Genomic DNA, 20,581 nt, shown 5'->3' on the forward strand with positions numbered 1-20,581 from the left:
ACGAAGTACCTCAACATTAGTAACTCTTTGTACCCATGGAATCCTCAACATTCGTCTGTATATATACATCTCAAAGGCGTCTATTCTTTTTTCTATTTCAGAGTCCATTGTCCAACTTTCACAGCCATACAGTAAGATAGAAAAAACGTAACATCTGATCATTCGGATTCTAAGCTGTAGACTAAGGTCTGATCTTGTAAAAAATGTTTTAATGCTCATGAATGTTTTCCTTGCTTGTTCGATTCTTGATAGGATTTCTTTTTTTGGATTACACTGACTATTGATATTTGTTCCCAAATATTTTATGGAATTTACCTGTTCTATTATTTGACCCTTGGCATACACCTGTACGTTTATTGGTGTCTTTGAAAATACTAAAGTTTTAGTTTTGGAAACGTTTAGATGTAAACCGAACATTTCGCTTTGGTGAACTACCGCATTTATTATATTTTGTAGTTCTTGTGCGTTGCTTGCTATTAAGACGGTATCATCAGCATATCTGATGTTGTCTATGCTGATTCCGTTAATCTTAATTCCGCCTTGGACCTCGTCTAATGCTTCTCTGAATATAGACTCCGAATACAAATTAAAGAGTAGCGGTGATAAGACGCAACCCTGTCTCACTCCTCGTCGGATTTGTATGTCTTCGGATGTTGTGTGCTCTATTTCAATTGTTGCCGTTTGGTGCCAGTATAGTTCTGAGATAATTCGCAAGTCTTGTTCGTCAACTCCAGTTGTTCTCAGAATTTCGATCATCTTTTGATGGTTAATGCAGTCAAATGCTTTTCGATAGTCAATAAAACATGCATATACATCTACATTCATGTCTCTGCATCGTTGCGTTAACACATTTAAAGCAAAAAGAGCCTCTCGTGTTCCCAATCCGTTTCGAAATCCGAATTGAGTGTCACTCATCTGGAACTCGCACTTCTTGTAAATTCGTGTATGGATAATTCTGAGAAAAGTTTTAAGAACATGAGACATCAAGCTTAATATTCGATAATCATCGCATTGTGAGGAATTCGATTTTTTTGATAATGCTACGAATGTTGATTTTAGCCAGTCTGTTGGTATTTTACCTGTGTCATATATCTTATTGAATAGTGCTGTTATTAAATCTAGGCTTTTACTTTCGTTATCTGCAATTAGTTTAAGTATTTCGACATTGATATTATCTGGACCGGTGGCTTTTCGGGATATTGTGATCGGGATATTGTGAAGACATAATAGGTAAATATCCGTGTGGGTTACATAAAGAAAGATCAACGACCGATCAAATATTCCTTCTAAGGCAAGCTCTGGAAAAAACATATGAGTATGGCATTGATACTCATCACCTGTTTGTTGATTTTAGATGTGCCTATGATAGTGTTGAAAGAAACGCACTCTACAAGGCCATGATAGAATTCAGCATACCAGTACACTTAGTAAAATTGATGAAAGCGACCCTCTCAAGAGTCGATTGTAAAGTTAGAGTGCAGAACAGAGTTTCCAGAAAGTTTCAGTCTCAGATAGGACTTAGACAAGGAGACAGCCTATCATGCCTTCTATTTAATATTGCACTAGAGAAAGCGATAAGAGAATCTGGAATAACAACCAAAGGAACTATTATTAATCGCAGCGTACAATTACTACCGTACGCCGATGACATCGACATTATTGCAGATGGTGTGGTTAGGTCACATAGAGAAAATGAATGAGATGGAGCCGCCAAAACATATTTATAATCAAAAAATAGATGGAGTGAGAAGGAGAGGCAGACACAGAGCACGATTTAATGATCAGGTGGAGGAAGACTTGAGAATGTTGGGAGTACGAAACTGGAAAGCCAAGGCGAAGAATAGGAGAGAATGGAGAGTTATCCTTGAGCAGGCCAAGACCCACCATGGGTTGTGGAGCCAATGATGATGGTGATGATGATATCAAAGAAATCACTCCAGCTGTATCCAGAATATTTAAAAATGTTACAGATGTAAAAATTTCAAGTAAAAGAGTTCTGACCATCAAAGAAATGTTCTCAAAATTAAAGGATACACATCCTACAGCATTAACAATAAATGTAATCTACAGCATCCCTTGTACTTTCTCTCTTGTCGTTTCCATATTACTGAGGATCGTGATTTCTTCCAATATTCCTAACAATTTTTTTCCATTGGTCTGAGCTTCCATCTTCAGCTGCTTTGAGAGCTTTGCGGAATGCGTTTCCAGCTGAATGATAGATCTGTATTAACAAAACCATGTTCTTTCGAGAGACAATCTCAATAGGAATCTTTCCTCATTTTATACGATTATATCAGGCAACGGTGCACCCAAGCGTCATAGTGGAATTGTTAGTACCGGCGTCATATGTACTGACGTCGCTTGTACCGGGACAATCTCAGCATTACTTGGCTGGCGAAAGGCCAGCATTCAAAAGGAATGCTTATTATCGTATCGATGAACTCTCTCCGGTAAAAAATCTCCCAGTCGGTTTTATGATTAACACTTAATTGACAATTGCTTCTCGGCATTGATCAATGTCAATACACAATAATTGAAGTATGTTTATTGTACTAAAAGATTTTGAGATGCAATTCGTGTTTTTTTCTCTAAGATTTGTAAGACGCAAATTGAAATATTGTACAGATTGGGAGAAAATGCTATAAAGCTATGAATTACAAACTTTATTTAAAAACAAAAATAATACAATCGTTAACATTTATTTACACTATTTTAAACTTTCTCAAACCAGAAACTATACAGTTTTATAGCAGGTCTTCTACGATATATTATATCTTGTCTGAAGTCTATTTTGGTCATCAGCAATATATTTATCAATTAGATTTTCATACTTTTATTTTAATTGTAACTTTTTAATAAAACTTTTTAGTTACAAAACTCAAAGTGTCAACGAAATGGAAGTCGTTAACAAATATAAAAATATGATGGATTTAGGCATAGAAGTTCTAATGGCTGAAATAAAGAGATTTCTTGAAGTACATCCTCCGGATCTAGAGATGGACCCTAAGATACAGAGGAGACGAGCAAGTCAAATAACCTTCCAAGAAAACGAAGATCCAATCTTGCCAATCCAGATTCTATACTGTGTGTTTCAAGTCGATGCTGTTAAAAACTGGATGTTTGGGTAAGTGGCGCCGCTTTCTGTGTCATTCTGCCCTGTTCCTTGTTTTTCAAATTTCAAAACAAACAATTTTAACTTTCTTGTTTTTCATTGAAGATATATTTTAGTTTGTGGGAAGCTATCGAGCAATACTTCGCTACTGGACGGCAGGAAATAGAAAAACTTACTGAAGAGTGGGTGGAGATACAGAAACAAAAAATAAAGGAGAGATATGATACGAAAATAGCTTTCCATCGACCCAGGTATTTACACATTAAGTATTCCATCCACGAAAAACGATTAAGGGGGTTAAGAGTGCACGAGAACCACCTTATGTGCCAAAAAAATGTAAGTATACCGGGTGGACAATTAAATTAAGTAAAATCTATATCTCATAAGAAAATGCTAAGGTTCATTCTGCTGATTTTTTTAGCGTTTTGTGGTGTGAGTAAGCAGCTAATATGTTAAGATAGAAAAATACACATTGCGGCATTGCTAAGAGGGTATTACATCATATCTCCTTTGTTATTGGCCCGATTGGAGCGTGTGATACGTTAAATAAAAGGGAAGGATCTCACAAATATATCAAGAGAGAACAAACAAACAAGGCGACTACTAAAAGGGCACTACACAGTGTTTTCATTATTAATGAACGTATAGTTACATACGGGATATCATAGGCTACTGCGGATAAAAATAGTTTAACTTAAAGACAAAGTTTGATTTATTGACTTAAAGAAGGCCTCTGGCTTAGCACAAAATAAACAACTGAAGGAATCCTAACATGCGACATAGCAAATGAAAGGGAGGAAATAAGGAATATATTAAGTAAGAAAAAACAAACAAGGTGACTACCAAAAGAGTACTACACAGTATCTTCAGTAACAATGAACGTATAGCAACATACGAGACATCATAGGTTACTATAAATACAAATAGATTTAATATAAGACAAATTTTTACTTCTTTTCTTCAGAATGAAAGATAACCTGTTAGAAGTTATTTTTTTTTTGTTTTACCATCAATTGTGAAAAACATAACCTACTAACAACAACTTGTTGGTTATACATTTAATTTCCATTAAAATCAATTGTGGCTTAATCTCGTATTAATTATGGTTTATTTCCATTCAAAAAATATCAGTAATAATAATGCCACAAGAAAATAATTTCAGAGCCGTGGTTAAATTAGGTCCTATAAAAAATAAAAGAATGGGGATAAATATATATATAGAGTGACAAGAAAGCGGAAATACTTGGTTTTTAAAGAAACAAAGAAGAATCATAACTTACATTTATATACAACATTTTTTGACTCGGAAACACTATTTTGATCTAAATTTTATTTTATAATAATACGAATTTTTCATTTTGTATTTGATTATGTAGGAATATAAAGTTTAGCTTCTTTATTAATTGAAGGCGTAAAAAATAAAATATATATGATTATAAAAAAAATAAATTGGCATAACTCATAAATTATTATTAGCATACATAAAAAGAAGTCTTCGTAAACGCGACGGTAAGAAGTAATTATATTTCGACTAAACGACAGATGCTTGCGGTTCAGGGTCTTACGCAGTTGATATCCCGCTGAGGAGTGGGATTCTATTTATATAGGCCGTGTGAATCGTTTGAAATTTACAAAATCGCGTTTGCACCATTTTTGAGAGACGCAATAAATTTGATGTCTCAAGCAGTTGATCTTTGAGAAGCTATAACTCGAGCGTTTTGGGGTAAATTAATGATTTTCCCACGGACTTGTTGGTAATTCGTAGACAAGTGGTTCTCAGATTTGATAAAATATATAATTATAGCCAATTTATACGTGTGCCAAAAAAATTTAAAAAAGCACTAAATACTTTTCCAATCCCTAGTAGTTTGACAATTTAGTATTTTCTTTTAGTTTGTTGAAAATACTAGGAAACAACTAAGAGCCTACAAAAGTAAATATGACGAAGGTTGTAACCGTTGTTGTGAAGAATACGAAGCCGAATGCTATAAGATAGCAAACGAACTAGGAAATATGAATTCCTCTTCTGAAATTCGTGGCTTTGTCCAGACAATAAAAAACCGACTGTTACCGCTGGAGCAAAAATTAAATGATCTTTCAGAGGGCTACCAAACTATGTGTACGAACTTTTTAAATGATTTAAAGACGTCCAATTATAAATTTATGAAAAGTATAAGGTAAGTGTTGTTAGGTATGTGTATGTGTGTGTAAGAGAGAAAGATAGAGAGAAGATGGCATGAAAGTCATTCTTAATGCAAGCAAGTCCATTAAACACAGATTGTACCGGCGTGGATCGGCAAAATTATTACATATGTAAGATATATGTAAGAGAGAGACGAAAGATATATTTTCTCTCTTTCTCTCTCGAGAATAAAAATGTTCCTTTTGTAAATATATTTAATATTTATTAATATTATTATTTTTCCATTTTGTTCAGATTTGTCTTGAGCCTCGTTAGGCATGTTAAATTATAAATTAAAACTTGTAAATATCTCAAGAAAGTTCAAATGTGTACTTATATACACAACAAACAACAATTAAATTTTCTATCTGTCAATGTCAGACAATTTGACAGTTGTATCACGAAACAATATTTTTATTTTATTAATATTATTATTATGGTAAATTAAACATATGCGTAAGTAAGTTATGTATATTGTCCTTTTTAAACACTTATGAATATTGCATTTTAATTTGTATTGTATTATTATATTGAATTATGTTGCAGTGTGTTGTATTGTATTTTTATATTAATAACAAAATAAACAATGAATTTTACTGCAGAGTATGATCATCCTTTCATACATATATGAAAATAAAAATATACATGTTCATCAAAGAATTGATTCAACCCTTCATTTACTATACTCCTATTACAGATCAAATGTTGTTTATATACAGCAAACGATGCACCATATACATATATACCTAATTCTGTTTCTCTTTCTGCTCTCTCTTACCTATACCATTACATATGTAATGATTGTGCAGATTGACTCCCATATAAATTTGTAACGGCGAACGCGTATATAGAAGTATAACTTCTACCGGCAGTCCCACTAGACTGCCACTAGTTCTGTTATATCTATAGCTGTTTCATTTTTATTTCTTTCACATAGTATAAGTGTTGTTATATGATGTCCTTTTATGAGCTTATCAAAAATATATTGTCCATTGCATGGATTTGAATTTATGTAGAGTTTTATCAAACATTTTCAGATTGTCTCTTCAATTCATTCATTTTCAATTTCTTTAGATTTTATTCCTTTGTTAACTTTCTGTTTTGTTGGCGCTCAATTTTCTATTAAGTCAATATTCTGCTTATAATATTATTCTAATATAACTATTCTTCAATATAAATTTTTATTCATTTCAGTTCTATTCTCGCTTATTCTTTATATATCCCCCCTATTTATACCCCATATGACATTTCCCTTATTTTTAAATAGTTATAAAATTCTTTGTTGGAATTTCTGATTTTTGTCATGTCTAGCTGCACTTCAAAACAAGAGAAGTGGTAAACATTTTTCTGTATCTTTTGTTTATTTAAACTATAATTTTATTTCATAATTTCTTCTACTAGTTTCATTTCGTATTCTTCTATACTTGTCTCGGGATTTTGGAGTATTTGATGTTTTGTACTTCGTGTAGGCCTCACGTTTCACTTTACATTTCTGTTTTATTTTTTTTTTGAACCACGATATATTGTTGTTTTTTCTTTTGTTCAGTATGACTTTGCGTTTTCCTAGAGTTTCAGCTGCTGCTTCTTCAATGTTGTTCTTAATTTTTTCCCAGCTTGCGCTTATATCTTCGGTGTCATCTATTAGTTTCAGCTGTATCTTCTGTGCTAGCCTCATTTGGTACATTTCTCTTGTAGAGTCGTTCCACAGTGATTCTACATTGAATTTTTCCTCGGTGATATCCTGTAGAAAATGTTTAGGTGTTATTTTAATTGTTATTTTTTCTAGTACTAGTTTGTGTTCACTTCCTGCGTCTGCTGAGCTTAAAGTTCGGATATCTACAATCTGTTTTGGGTGGATTTTTCTATAATCATAGATTTGTGCCCCCTGGTGTTTTCAAATGTATATTTATACTGGAGCTTATGGTCGACAAATGTATTATTGATTCTCAGTTCGTTAAAAGCACAGAGATTAGCAATGAGTTCTTCATTTGCGTTGACGTGGTTTTCATTTAATCTTTGTTTTACTCCCACTTGTAGTCAACTTTGAAAAATAATAAAATGCGCTGTGTTGGTTTTTTCTAGCTTTCTAGCTACTATAACCCCGATATGTTTCAGGCTGTTTTCCGAAGGTGGTAACTTCAGCATTCAAGAAGTAGCACTTTTTCAAACTCAACTGCTCAGGCTAGAAGACACATCTAAAAAGCAAATTGAGACGATTATAATGACAACAGAATCTTCTCGAGAAAAATATATAGCTCGAATACGATTATCAGAAGCAAATATGATTGCTAAGTCAGTATAATTTTTCGTATAAATACTTTTTATTATTGATTTCATATTTCAGTGTTGATGAATACATAAGAGAACATGAATACACCGAACGAGTAGTAAAAAAGATGCAGAAAGTCCAACGAGAACTCACACGATTAGCGCGAAATTTACGAGAAAGATTCAAAGTAACTGAAAAAGGATTGAAAGATGTTTATGAAGAAGCTAAACAGAATTTGGGGAAAATAGAATATTTAGAAAGTTTTGAGTCAAAAATTGAAGCATGTTTAACGGAGGTTTTTGATATTGGCTTGTACATAACTCATCCAGAGCCTGTTGAAATATTCTCAGTTGCTTTGGGTAAATACCATTTTAAATATTAAGTATATTTTAATACAGTTACTAACCTTTAAGTAATACTACAAACTGTAAAAACAATATTTTTATTTTCTAACACATAGGACGTGTTTCGACATCTCTATCATCATCAGCTATAAACGTAGGAGAAGCTACATCTGAAATGCAAAAGAATACACAGCTTTAAGAAAGAACTTGGAGTGGACAGAAAATTCTTAATGTAAAAAATTAGCTAGGTATTTACGGAGCCTAATGTAAAGAAAAATAGCTAGGTTGCCAATGTCATAGGGAATATCTAATTATTTTTAAAGGGCTACAGCAGTCAAATTGCTCTCTTATGGGTACCATTTTGGAGAGAGAAGTTGTGACCACTGTTATTGACATGTATCAGTATTGTCGTAGGTACCTACTGTCAATTGGCATCGAAACTATTCGGCAATATAGTGGGTAATTAGGATCTTTAAAAGGATATCACATTCACAGACAATCAAAAAAGCTGTTAAAACAGAAGTGTAACTGAGTGGTATTCGAAAGTAAATTTAGTTGTGAATTTAGATAGGCAACTAACATTACTTTTGAATTTAACAAGAGACTGAAAAAGGGGGAACGGTAGCAATTATTGGAAGTCTTCTTTAAGAAGCCTAAATGGGGTGATGTAAAGTGTATGTCAAGATAGAATGGTACGGGAATTAATCTTCTTTCAAATTATTGTGTACTCCTGCGCATCCCACGCCATGTATTAGAAAGCAGACACTAAGTCAAAATATAGAATAGCAAAGAAATTAAAAGTAAAACTCACCTAATGACATCACAAAGGTGGTCGAGAAATCTGGTAAGGTAGGTTCGGTTGAACTACCATATTAAACTTACTTAAAAGTTGATGTTGATGGAAATGTAACTGCGATATCAGAAGCTGTTTATTCAAAAGTGTTTCAATGTGATTTGATTTAGCTCTATTAATTTCATATGATTCCAAAATATCCAATCTATTACTCTCTTTCCACGTGTATAGAAGGAAAAAGGAGTAATTTATTGAAAGAATATAGTTGGAGAAAGCAGAGTTAGTATTGCAAATGTCTGTGTTTTTGTATTTATCAATTAATTTTAAATGTTCTGAAATACGGATCTCTATTCTCCTGCCACTTTGGCCGATGTAAACTGTTTAACAAGAAGCACAACAAAGCTTATAAATACCAAACTTGTGTAGCAGAAGAACTACATCATGTGTATTGATAAATGATCTAGTATTCATATTGGACTTAAAAGCTACTAAAATGTTGAATTTGTAGCCAGAACTTTTAAATAGAATAGGAGTGTGGACCTAGAAAATGTTTGGAACTACAAAAGCATTTAGGGGGTTCTTGAGAAATCACAGAAAATGTGAGTCTTTTCTTGTTATAAAATTTTTTATATAGTTTATTAATAAGACGGAGAGCGTCATTATTATTTATATAATAAAACATATATTAATTTCTTTACTGCATGCATCTTTAGATAAGGGAAGTTTTAAGGTTCTAATTAAAAACTAGAACTAGAAAACGATATCAAAATGATTTCTTTATACTTTATAACAGTTCTCTATCAATTTTAAATGTATTATTTGTTACAGAGAGTGCTATCAAAGGAAGACAAAATAAAGATTACATGGGCATGCTACTAAATAAGCATCTACATTTAACAGGAGAAGATTTTATTTCTAAAAGTGTAAAACTCATACACGATTCGTTTTTAGAACTAGAAGAATTTGCTAAAGTAAGTAACTTGTTGCATTTTTGAAATACGTCTCTTAGAAATTGAAGCATCTTTCAAAGGAATTAAAATAAAACATAATATTTAAAGACTATAAAACTAGCATTCTGGGAAAATCAGATGATATATAAATTATTTATTAGTTTCTACATTTTATTTTTACATTCCTAGCTGTCGTTGGGTTTTTTCGTTCGAAACATTTATTGTGCCCACGATTTTCCCACTTTTAAGTAGTTAGTGAGCGATTTCTACGTTATTATACGGAGTAGAGGCCTGGACACTTTCCGAAGCTTCTTTAAGAAAACTCGAGGCATTCGAGATGTGGTGTTACAGACGTATTTTAAGAATTTCATGGGTGGATAGTGTGACTAATGTTGAGGTCCTACGTAGAATAGGCAAGGAATGTGAGATTATTAACACCATCAAAGAGCGCAAACTAGAATATCTTGGCCATGTTATGAGGAATGAACAGAGATACGGCTTGTTGCAAGTCATTGTTCAGGGCAAGGTATTTGGAAAGAGAGGACCAGGGAGAAGAAGAATATCTTGGCTTCAAAACCTGATAAAGTGGTTTAATACATCGTCAACCGGACTATTGAGAATAGCAGCAAGCAAAGTTAGGATAGCCATGTTGATCGCCAACATCCGGAACAGATAGGCATCGTAAGAAGAAGAAGTGAGCGATTTGAGCAGCTTTAAAATTGTCATATCTAGTAGTTTTAGTGAGATCACAGGTCAAACGCCTCAGTAGTTACCAGGCCTTTTCTCTATTTCTCTATTGGTTTCTGTGATCTGAGAGATTATTTTGTTGTCCTTTGGCGATAGTCTTAAAGAGACTGTAATATTCTTCAAGTTGTGCAGAATTTTCTGGGGTTAACCCCGGTTAATAGCTAGTTCTACATCCTTAAAGGATAGTTGGCCGGTAACACGTTTTTAACAGCTTTCACAAAGTATTCGTATTTCTCTGGGACAGGCCTTTTTGGACTTTTTCGTCTAGCAGCTTTGTAAAACTAGGCCAGTCTGTTTTATTTTCTGTGGTCGGATGCTGAGTGTATTTGAAGCACATTAGAAGTCTATGTTGTGTAGTTGGTATGGGTGCAAATATTAATTTGTTAATTTGATAAGCTATGTTATTACTTACATTGCGATCTTCTACTATTAAAAGATGGGTGTAGCTTACTGTGATCGTTCAATCAACGCTGTTATGAATAAGCGACATATGGCAATTTTTAGTTCAGCTTAGGACTAATTTTAGGATTTAGTGTTAGGACTAATTTTTAGTCAGTCTCAGTTTAGACTGGTGTTTTAAACTAGGTAATAAATGATTCTGTCAATGGTATTTTTGAACTACACGTTCTTTAAAAGAAAACGTAGCCAATTTCATATAAAAGTACTACCTAGTACAAAAGTAAAATAGACTACCTAATTAAGAATAGAAGATATACGTAATGGCTGTAAGGGAATAGTCAGTGAGACTGTAACCCAACAGTAAAAGATCAGAAAACAGGTAAACTACAGGTAACATTCCTTGGCGCTGGAAGAAAAAATTTTAAAACGAGTTTTAAAAAGGTTTTCAAACTATTAAACTATTTGCGTTTTGTTTTTCTGCTATCAATACGTAATATCTTCTAGTATTTTTCTCAAAAAGCGTTGGATGATTGGTGGATCAGTATTCGTACAATATTTGATGATCATTGTGCCCATTTTTTTATGATATTGCCCCATTTAACCCATATTTGTATTATAGTCATTACTCACTCACACATTCCAATATTCCGTGAATATTAGAGACTTATATTCCTTTTAGTCTAAAAATTTCACTATTTTTTCGTCTTGTTGGTGACAAAAGGCTGAAATTAATAAGAAATATATCCACAGGAGGTCTATATCTGTCGCTGATCGACGCCAAACTAAGGTTATAACAAACATGGCGTAAGTTGGTTAAGATCGTTCAATGTCGAGATGAAAATAATTTAATCGAAAAAGTTGGATAATGCAAAATTTCCAAGTAAAAAATATGGAAGAAAGACAAAGAAAACCGTTAAAGAAATTTGGGCAAAATATATCCGTTGATCATATGAAGAATTATAGGGTAGAAACAGCACTTATGGCCGCTACCCCCGAATGGCCATTTCACTATGATTAGTACGATAATAAGCATGGCGTCCATCAACCAATAAGCTTGAAGCTGCAAAAATGTCAAATAATTCCATACTTAATGGGAAGAGTGTGGGAAGAGTGTTACAGATGGCCAAAAGCAGCGATTTTTGTGGTTCAAAATATAAAACGTTATAATATTCCCATTATGAATTGAATCTTTCTGATCTGTTGATCTCCTAGTAGAGCTGATTTTAAAGTAAAAATTGCATTGAGCGGAAAGATTTTATTCGAATCATACATAAGTGGTGCCTCTACCTTACTTAGATACCCAACCTTCATTAGAGATAAAGAAAAAACCAATTTAAATTTTAATTTTCTATGACTATAGAAAACATTATACATTCCTTAATCTATCAACTTAATAATTTTAGAGGTTAGTTTTCCATACAGATCGTTGGACTATACATTGCAGGTTCACGATACCAATCTGGATCTCTTTCAACCCCTCTTCTTCTATAAAATGAATTCTTTATGACTTCTTCTCTTGCGTAAGGATACTTGGTCATAGTTTTCACTGTGTCCCACATATTCCACCCATAAATCCAACTGCTACATTCAGGAAGATAGTATCGTTTCTCAGGAATTATGTGAGCTCTTTCGCGGAGATATTGTTCGCGACTATCTTTGTCTTTGCCGTATAGAACCTTCTTCAAATCTGGATCTACAGGTTTCATGTAGTCTAGAAAAGGCAAGTATTAAAATTACCTGATTTGGAATGAAGAAAAAAGTGTTTGGAAGAATAAAAATCATAAACAATAATTATAGTCTAGGGACAGTGTTCTTTCGTGAACGATCAAAGTGGACGGAGTTTCAGAGTGTATTTTTATCTATTTTGAATCGCTAAATTCGAATTTTAAAATTGCTTATAAATATAAATTTATTTTACGAAATGCAATTTGTTTCTTTAAAAGAAACCTGCAAAATAATGTTTGGTAAACCTTGATCTAATAATTAGTACCGGAGATATTGCAAAATGAATGCAAAAACATTGCAAAATTACAATATTTAGGCGATTTTTCACTTGTAATTCAGCTGAATTTTGAGTAAAATAACTTTATAATAGCTCAAATTAAAGGAAACACTACCAGCTTTAAAACTAAACCTTAATTTTAATCGAAATGATATTTATAACAAAGTTATAACAATTCTAAACGGATATATTTTTATTAAAAAATACATATAATTTGTTAATAAAACTTTAGATTATACATCAAGTTACATAGTCGTATTATACGATCCAAGACGAAGAATTTTATGTATTATAAGTATGTCTAAATATATTTTTTAATGTCATAAAGCAGTTGTAAAGTGAGCGCGTCGTTACGTCGAGAGTTATGAATTATGCACGTATAGTTCAAGCCGCGTATATCAAAGGTCAAAATGCGCCCAAGTGGCTACCTTTCTACTTATCAGATGTCAAGAATATAAATTTAGAAAATAATAGAAAATAACATAAATAATTTCAATGTGTATTATTTGTCAAAAAGATAAACCTAATGTTAAATTAAGTAGAACAGAAAATGGTAGAAAAAAAAATTAGAAATTCTACAAGCATTCGAAAAAAAGTGTTTTTCCTCGAGTAGAATTGATTTCGTTAGAAATTAAGTAATTTTTGTAAATTGTTTCTCAAATGTTTTTAATAAAAAATTCGAGGAATATTTATTTAGTTACAAGACATATTTTTAAAAATTAGATCGTTTATATTTTTGAAATATAATGTTTGAAAAAAGTACCTTACAATAGTATACTTTTTCATTATTCCTATTTTAGATCTGTTTTACTACCATGTGATCAATGATGTTATTATAAAGGTCATGCATGTTTAAAAAATATTGAAGTTTCATTATCAAATAGCATCTCACTAAGGATATTTGATTTTATGAAAAAAATTGTATCCTTTATGATTAAATACAATGAAGCTGTTAAAGCATCTAAATTTATTTATCATTCAAATTGTATGAGAAATTATGAACTAAAATATGAACGATCTATTAAAGAATACAAGAATGTGCCTAAAAAGATCAATATCGATAGCGCGTAACCGTTTCATAACCAGGCGCGCTGTGCATTTTGTACACAAAACACATTTTAGTTGATTTTACCAGATTTAGTGCGTTTTAACAAAATGGCAACCACGATTTACAAAAATAGTTTATTTTTACTTAAAATAACAAAAATAAAAATGCATAAGCCGCGCTAGTATAACCATGTACCTACGATGTACCATGATGTACGATGTCACACGTATACAATATACAACAGTGACTTCCCTAGATGACACTGCTCTTGTACCAACGTCTCGAGATGATGTCATGTGTAGATTTGCTCAAAATCACCTTGACCATGACGATATGTGGTGCGGGAGATGGAAAGTAACACCTTACCCAAATAAAACACAAATAATCCTTTTAAAACATCCTAATCTTAGCAGACACATCACAAACAATGTTGCTGAAAGAATCGACCTTAGCCTATGGGGGGATCAACTCCAACTTCGCGACCAGATCTAGTAGCTAGGCATGGTGTTCACAAAGACGCTACTCTGAAGACGCGACCTGACCGAAACTCGTAATAGGGTACCAAAATACAATCAAAACTACCTTTTCAAAATGTATTTATCAGACACCCCAAAAGAAAACTAACCTTCCTCCCTCCCTACTAAAATGCTGCCTTAGCCAGCAACGAACTCACTGATGGATATCCTGGAGGCAACTCCACTTTACTATTGAAACTAGATCTTACTTTGAGTTCTGCTACGGAGAGGGAGAGATTGGTGTTCTGTGGTTTCCCGATCCCATTGCACAATTATATCTGTCCTTAGGAAGGATACAGCCATACATGCCCTTAACGCGACATCAATTCACATTCATCTATCTACATATTTAAATTCAGTCATTTCATTCATAACCATTAATAAAAAAATAATTTCTGAAAAGAACTGTTTTAGCACCAACCCTTTTACCTTTGACTATCCTGGAAAGCCACCTCCTTCGCAGGAATCAACATCTACCGAGACAAACCATCAGTGAGACGCAACGCAGCGACCTCAGTGCCAACACCCATGAAACAAACCACGTCCTGAAGAGGCGACAGACACCTAAAACAAGACACCCAGAAACCCACTGAACAGAAGACACCAACGAAGTAGCTATCTAAAATTTCGTCGGACTATGGGGCTTTCTTATTTGTTATTTGATCCACTCATAAATAAGTTTACCCAAATACAACTCAACTGGAATAGAGAAAACATAATGCAGAGTCGAATGGAGACATGGAGAGACCTCAAATTGATTATAACGAAAATTGCTGAAGAAATTTAGAGAAATTAAGGGAAAAAGAAACGCAGAATCGTATGCAGAGAAATGTAGAATAGGTGTAGAAATAAAAATATAAACTTAACTTGAACAGAATGAAACAAATCATTCAGACAGACAGTAGCGTCATGCAACGACATAGAGCAGAAACAACTATTAACAGAAAATAATTATAGATAAATGGATAGAATTATTTAAGGACAGTCTACACATTGTCAATAAAAATGAACAGAGTGAAACAACAGACCACAAATCAGAACAAAACATCGAAAATAGTGCTTAGAATATATTTTAGTGTTTTTAAGAAATTCAAGTTTGTCTGCAATACTTTTTTTTAGTGGCCCAGGCCAATATTTCATTTTAACATCGCTGCAGTATATATGGTACGTTTTTTAATCTTTTGCAAACAGTTTTTAAATTGCATATTCTCTAAGTGTTCTTGATATATTTATAGTTTTATTTAGATATCTATATTTTTGTACTCTTTTTAATCGAGAAAAGCTGAAGTAGTAGATAAAGATCATAAACATATCCAAGGAAATCTAAGCAATATCCATCAATACAAACCCTCCAACACTATTTACCATGCAATGCGCTTGGCTCTCTGGGCTCCAGTTCGTCGATCTTTTTTCTTGGAAACCTTTGAGTATTTCGAAGACTTTCTATCATTTCTTGAGCAAATTTTTCTTTATCTTCTTCTGGAACAATCCTTGAGCAACTCTTGTTGGCTATTTCATTCAATCTCTCCTCGTGTTTACGAAACCAACGAAGTCTCAATTTATCTTCTCTCTGGATAGAATATATCCAGCCATTTTGGAGTTTAGGGTCTATTCCTCTTGGATGGGGCGACATTTTTGATGATCATGTACAGAAATTTAAAAAAAATTAAACTTTTTAATAATTTTTTGATGCACTACGATTCTGACATTTTGTAAAATGGATAGTTTTTACTTGACAAGAATTGTCATATTAAATTAAGATGTTCTTTTTCTTCTTTTTATTTGACTTGCATTCTAGTATATTAGACAGCATATTTTCTTATATTAATTATATTTTAGGAATTTTATCACAAACAACAAATTAATTACTTGGATTCTTCAAAACTGCAACCAACTTTAGACGACTGCATGCAAGAAATACTACAAAAATATAAACCATACTTACTTCAATGTGAGATAAGCTGGATAGAAAACTTGTCGTCTTTCCTGGCCTTACTTAAGAATATAGAAACCTTTCGAGAAAAGTTTATTACATCATTTGAGAATGCTTTCTGTAAAATATGTCTAGAAAGACTACAACTAGCAATTGACGAAGTTTATAGTCGACTTAACGAGCAAGCTAAACAATTTAACAAGAGATTAAAGGAGGTAACCTTATTATGCATAATTGAACAAATAACAACAGTCATAAGTATATAGTGATTTTTGCACACTTTGACGAGGAATCAATTTATAATGTGGTGTTGTTCAGTTGAACTTGTATAAAAACTTAAGATTACCAGTAGATTTAATAACCCTTACACTCCCAAAACAATATAAGTTGACATATAAAGTTGTTCAGTCTATTTTTTAATTTATATGGGAACAAAGAGATATTTTTTTTTTTTTCAGAATTTCGCTGTCACTTTGACAGATTTTATTGATACTCACGATTGTGTTTCCCAGGAGTACATGCATGACATGCACAATTATGTGACTGACACATTTGTGAGTATTGGGAGTGTATGACTACTCCCCCTAGAAAACAAAACAAACAAATTACAACATTTTACAACCTTTATTAGTAATATTAAGTACACAAATTGTCATTTATTACAAATGTTAATAACTAGTATATTTTTAACACATTATTTATTGTGAAAGTTAAAAAAAACAATTTTGATTTTTGCTCATACAGAGATAAACTTTACATTTGCTGCATGAAACTCTTGACCTACTCTTACAGGATTCCAATCTGCAACATAAAAGATTTTTTAGATCTTCCAAGACAGTCCAGTGGTTAAAACCATCATATCTTTTGTCAGTGCAAGGTAAGGGGGCGGGGCGGTGTCATTTTCTTTGGACGAGGGTCTTCTGTTCATCTTCTGTGTCCCCGTTTTCTGTATTTGGACTTTTCTTTCCACATAACAAATAATCTGCTAGTTCTAAGCTAAAGGATAATAGATCTTTAATATCTTTTGATTTGTATTTGTTACTTCGGCAGTCGCGACGGTATTCCATCCAACTGTTAACAATAGCTAAATCAAATAGATGTAGGATTACCTTCAATATCCATTTGCGAGTTTTGAAGAAAATTCTATAACACTCCATCATCTGATCGCAGATATCAACTCGTTTCGTTATCTTTTCGTTGTAAATTTTAATTACGTTTGGACATGGAACCTCTACACGACTAGCACTAGCTTTATCCCATCGTTTGACTAAATGTGTGGGTTCTTGGCCAAAAGCCGTAGATGCCATTAAAACGAATTTATTATCTTTCCATTTAGTGATACATATCTTCTGATCACTTCTTTATTTCTTAAATTGGTACTTGTTCCTTGATATATTTCAAATTCTAGGACAGTACCATCACTTTTTGATAAAACGAAATTTTTTAAACCCACAGGTCTTGGTTTATTTTTTACATATTGCCGAAAAGTATATCGACCAAGAAACGGAATCATCTATTCGTCTATTGAGAATGCAGCTTCAGATTCTCTCTTTAATTCCTAACATCGGCTTCTGACTAAATCGATCATTGGCTGAACTCTCCACAGACGATTATTTTTTTTAATTTCTTCTGTTACCGTGCATACATCCACAATTTGAAGATTGACTCTCAAAAGGTACAACCTATCTCTTGGAATTATCCAAGAGATAGGCATCCACAATTACAGGAAGTTTAAAGCGACTGCTCCAATATAAATGAATTCGAGAGAATTTTAAACAACCCATCACTGCATGGATCCCAAAAAACTTTTTCATTCTTCAGGAGTTACTTTGGGTTTAAGTTCCCTTCCGTGTTTTTGTAAATAAAATTGTGCAGTACGTTCTGCACACAGTTGAAAAAATGAGTTTCCTAAATACTTTTCAAAGTAACACCATGTTGTTAAAACTTCAGTGGGATCTGGAAGTATTGTTTCGGGTATATTTTCATTTTTAAATGGATTAGTTTTACCCCAATTTAGCATTGATGATTTTTGGAGAATTTTTACAGTACTGGGAACTGCGGAATCATTTTCGTCTCCACTTTTATCAGATTTATCACTTTCTTCAATCTCATCATCTTGTACAGACAAATTCTCCTCTTTAGACGGTACCCAATCGTCATCATCATCTCCGAGTTCAATTTCCAAATCGGAATCAATTTCATCAACAGTTCGTAGATTTCATCTGGATGAGCAGCCAGTCTCGCCATGTCAACTTTTCTAGTTGTTCCTGAAAAAGAAACACTTGTTACCAGTAGATGGGCTGGACACATAATACGAATGCCAGAAAATACGATTGCTAAAAAGCTAACCACAGGAACACCTGTAGGAAGAAGAAGCAAAGGCCGACCGCGAATTAGGTGGTTAGATGGAGTTGAAACCGACTTACGGATATTAAAAATCAGAAGATGGCAACATGTTGCCTGAAACCGAACAGAATGGCGACGAATCTTAGAGCAGGCCAAGATCCACAGAGGATTGTCGAGCCAAAGATGATGATGATGTTACCAGTTTTGTTCACTTAATCATTATTTATTTTTTTTGCATTCTTACACCATTTACTCCCGGCCTATATAAACGTGAAAAACTTCAAAACTTACATTGACACCGCTCACTCCTAGCCCTCACAAACGTGTTGTTCTTCAAAACACGTTTGTGGATTTGTAACCTCAAATTAGTATTGAATGATTTTGTCTAAATAGGTAAACATACACAATTTGTGACGACTATCCACCAAAATAAATATTTTTTGAAACAAATAAAATGTGTACTTACGTCTAGAAGGCATATTAACACACTTGACAAAAAGTCGTTACTATTCACTGAACAATATCATACGGATCTAAGCAAATTTTAGGTAATTTCCCGCGACAATATGATGGACACGTGTATCCACTATCGTGTCGTAGAGAAGCAACTGGTGCAAAATGATATTTTAAACCTAATGTCACTTATAAATAAGACGCTCACAATTGTAAGTGTATGGAGCCTAAGGATTAACATAGCTATTGAATTTAAACAATTACGATAGAAAAGATCATCAAAAAGTAAAAAAGTTGCTACTGAACTATAGTTGTAATAACTCACTAGTTGTAATGCTTCGGGAAGCTTGAAGTTCTGCAAACAATAAGTTGAAAAGTCGGTAGTATCCTACTACTTATTAAATAAACTGACAACCAACATCCAACATCCAACCTTATCTATATTCTTGGATGCATTCAGATAAACGAATTTTATCAAAGTGGGATGCATTTACAATATCTCTAAAATCTTGTCGAACAATAATATTAGGTATTTGTTGCTTACTGAATTTATAGAGGAAAGTGTTTATGCAAGGGAAGGAGTATTAAAGATGATGGAAGGTGTTTAATATTACAGTCGGAAGAGTGATAAACCAGTATCTTCTACATGAGGATTGAAGAATATGTAGGATTAAAAGTATGTATTTGAATGAGTTTAAGTTCAAGAGAGTTGGAAATGAGAATATTAATAGATTAAGTAAGAGGTTTAACGGATTTGAAGACATTGTAATGGAATAAGATAGAATTAGTTGCTGTACATAGACCACTTTGTCTTTAGATTCTCCACTCTGTTAGATTCTCGTTAATGACACAATTTTTGTTATAGATTCATAACAGATTAAAAGTAATGTTCGGGCATCCTAGGAACTACAAGATGCTGGGAAATCTAGAACAAGATTACAAATACATACACGAAGATAACAAAGAAAAATTCGGTACGATTACACCACCTCACAAAGTAAGTTTATTGTTTAATAATATAAAAGCTATAGACTTAATTGGCAAAGGGAGTTTACCTATTTTAAAGACTCCAGTCATCTTATTCTCTATATTATGCCCGTTTCACATTATTCCAGTCCGGTAATCCAGCGAGTTTTTCCAGTCCAGTGCTGGACTGGATCATATTGTCCACATTATTCCAGTGATTCAAAAGCTGTAAGATCGGAACAATAATGTGTGTTCACTGTTCAACGTGTAATCAAGCACTAGATTGGCCATTCAGACTAACCCAGTGGCACTGGAATGAAAAATAGACCGTCATTCCAGTCAACTGGACGGGATTGATCACTGGAATGGTACATTCCGGTGCAGTTTAACATTATGCCAGTGGCACTCTACAGCTCGACTGGAATGCTGGACTGAAATGCTACTGGAATAATGTGAAGCGGGCATTATCGTTTCACGTCGAGCATTTACAGCACTTTCGCGTTTAGGTGCAGTTGTTCAATC

At 33.2% G+C, this 20,581-nt stretch overlaps 2 protein-coding genes across 2 annotated transcripts in view; one reads left to right on the forward strand and one right to left on the reverse strand.

Annotated features, from left to right (window-relative positions):
• LOC140432892 (uncharacterized) overlaps positions 1-20,581 on the forward strand; it is a 48,108-nt gene that overhangs the window by 23,981 nt on the left and 3,546 nt on the right. Inside the window, exons 9-16 of the mRNA XM_072521268.1 lie at positions 2,870-3,124; positions 3,229-3,448; positions 5,006-5,289; positions 7,410-7,586; positions 7,639-7,922; positions 9,529-9,671; positions 16,201-16,509; positions 19,959-20,090. Of these exons, the coding sequence (XP_072377369.1) occupies positions 2,870-3,124; positions 3,229-3,448; positions 5,006-5,289; positions 7,410-7,586; positions 7,639-7,922; positions 9,529-9,671; positions 16,201-16,509; positions 19,959-20,090 (1,804 nt within the window). The remainder of the gene's footprint in view (positions 1-2,869; positions 3,125-3,228; positions 3,449-5,005; positions 5,290-7,409; positions 7,587-7,638; positions 7,923-9,528; positions 9,672-16,200; positions 16,510-19,958; positions 20,091-20,581) is intronic.
• Positions 12,125-16,083, reverse strand: LOC140437647 (protein SPMIP1-like). The gene is made up of 2 exons (XM_072527279.1): positions 15,727-16,083; positions 12,125-12,507 (listed from the first exon to the last, which is right to left on the reverse strand). Exons 1-2 carry the CDS (start codon positions 15,992-15,994, stop codon positions 12,203-12,205), a joined length of 573 nt encoding a protein of 190 aa, XP_072383380.1. The 5' UTR covers positions 15,995-16,083; the 3' UTR covers positions 12,125-12,202.

The sequence above is a fragment of the Diabrotica undecimpunctata genome, chromosome 1 (genome assembly GCF_040954645.1).
Source record: "Diabrotica undecimpunctata isolate CICGRU chromosome 1, icDiaUnde3, whole genome shotgun sequence".
NCBI classification, from domain to species: domain Eukaryota; kingdom Metazoa; phylum Arthropoda; class Insecta; order Coleoptera; family Chrysomelidae; genus Diabrotica; species Diabrotica undecimpunctata.

What these genes read in the sequence shown, in the direction of transcription:
- LOC140437647 (XM_072527279.1), bottom strand. Translation starts at nt 15,994, where the DNA reads ATGTCGCCCCATCCAAGAGGAATAGACCCTAAACTCCAAAATGGCTGG. An exon ending in AGAGCCAAGCGCATTGCATG is followed by an intron (nt 12,508 to 15,726) that starts GTAAATAGTGTT and finishes TGCCTTTTCTAG; the next exon opens with ACTACATGAAACCTGTAGAT.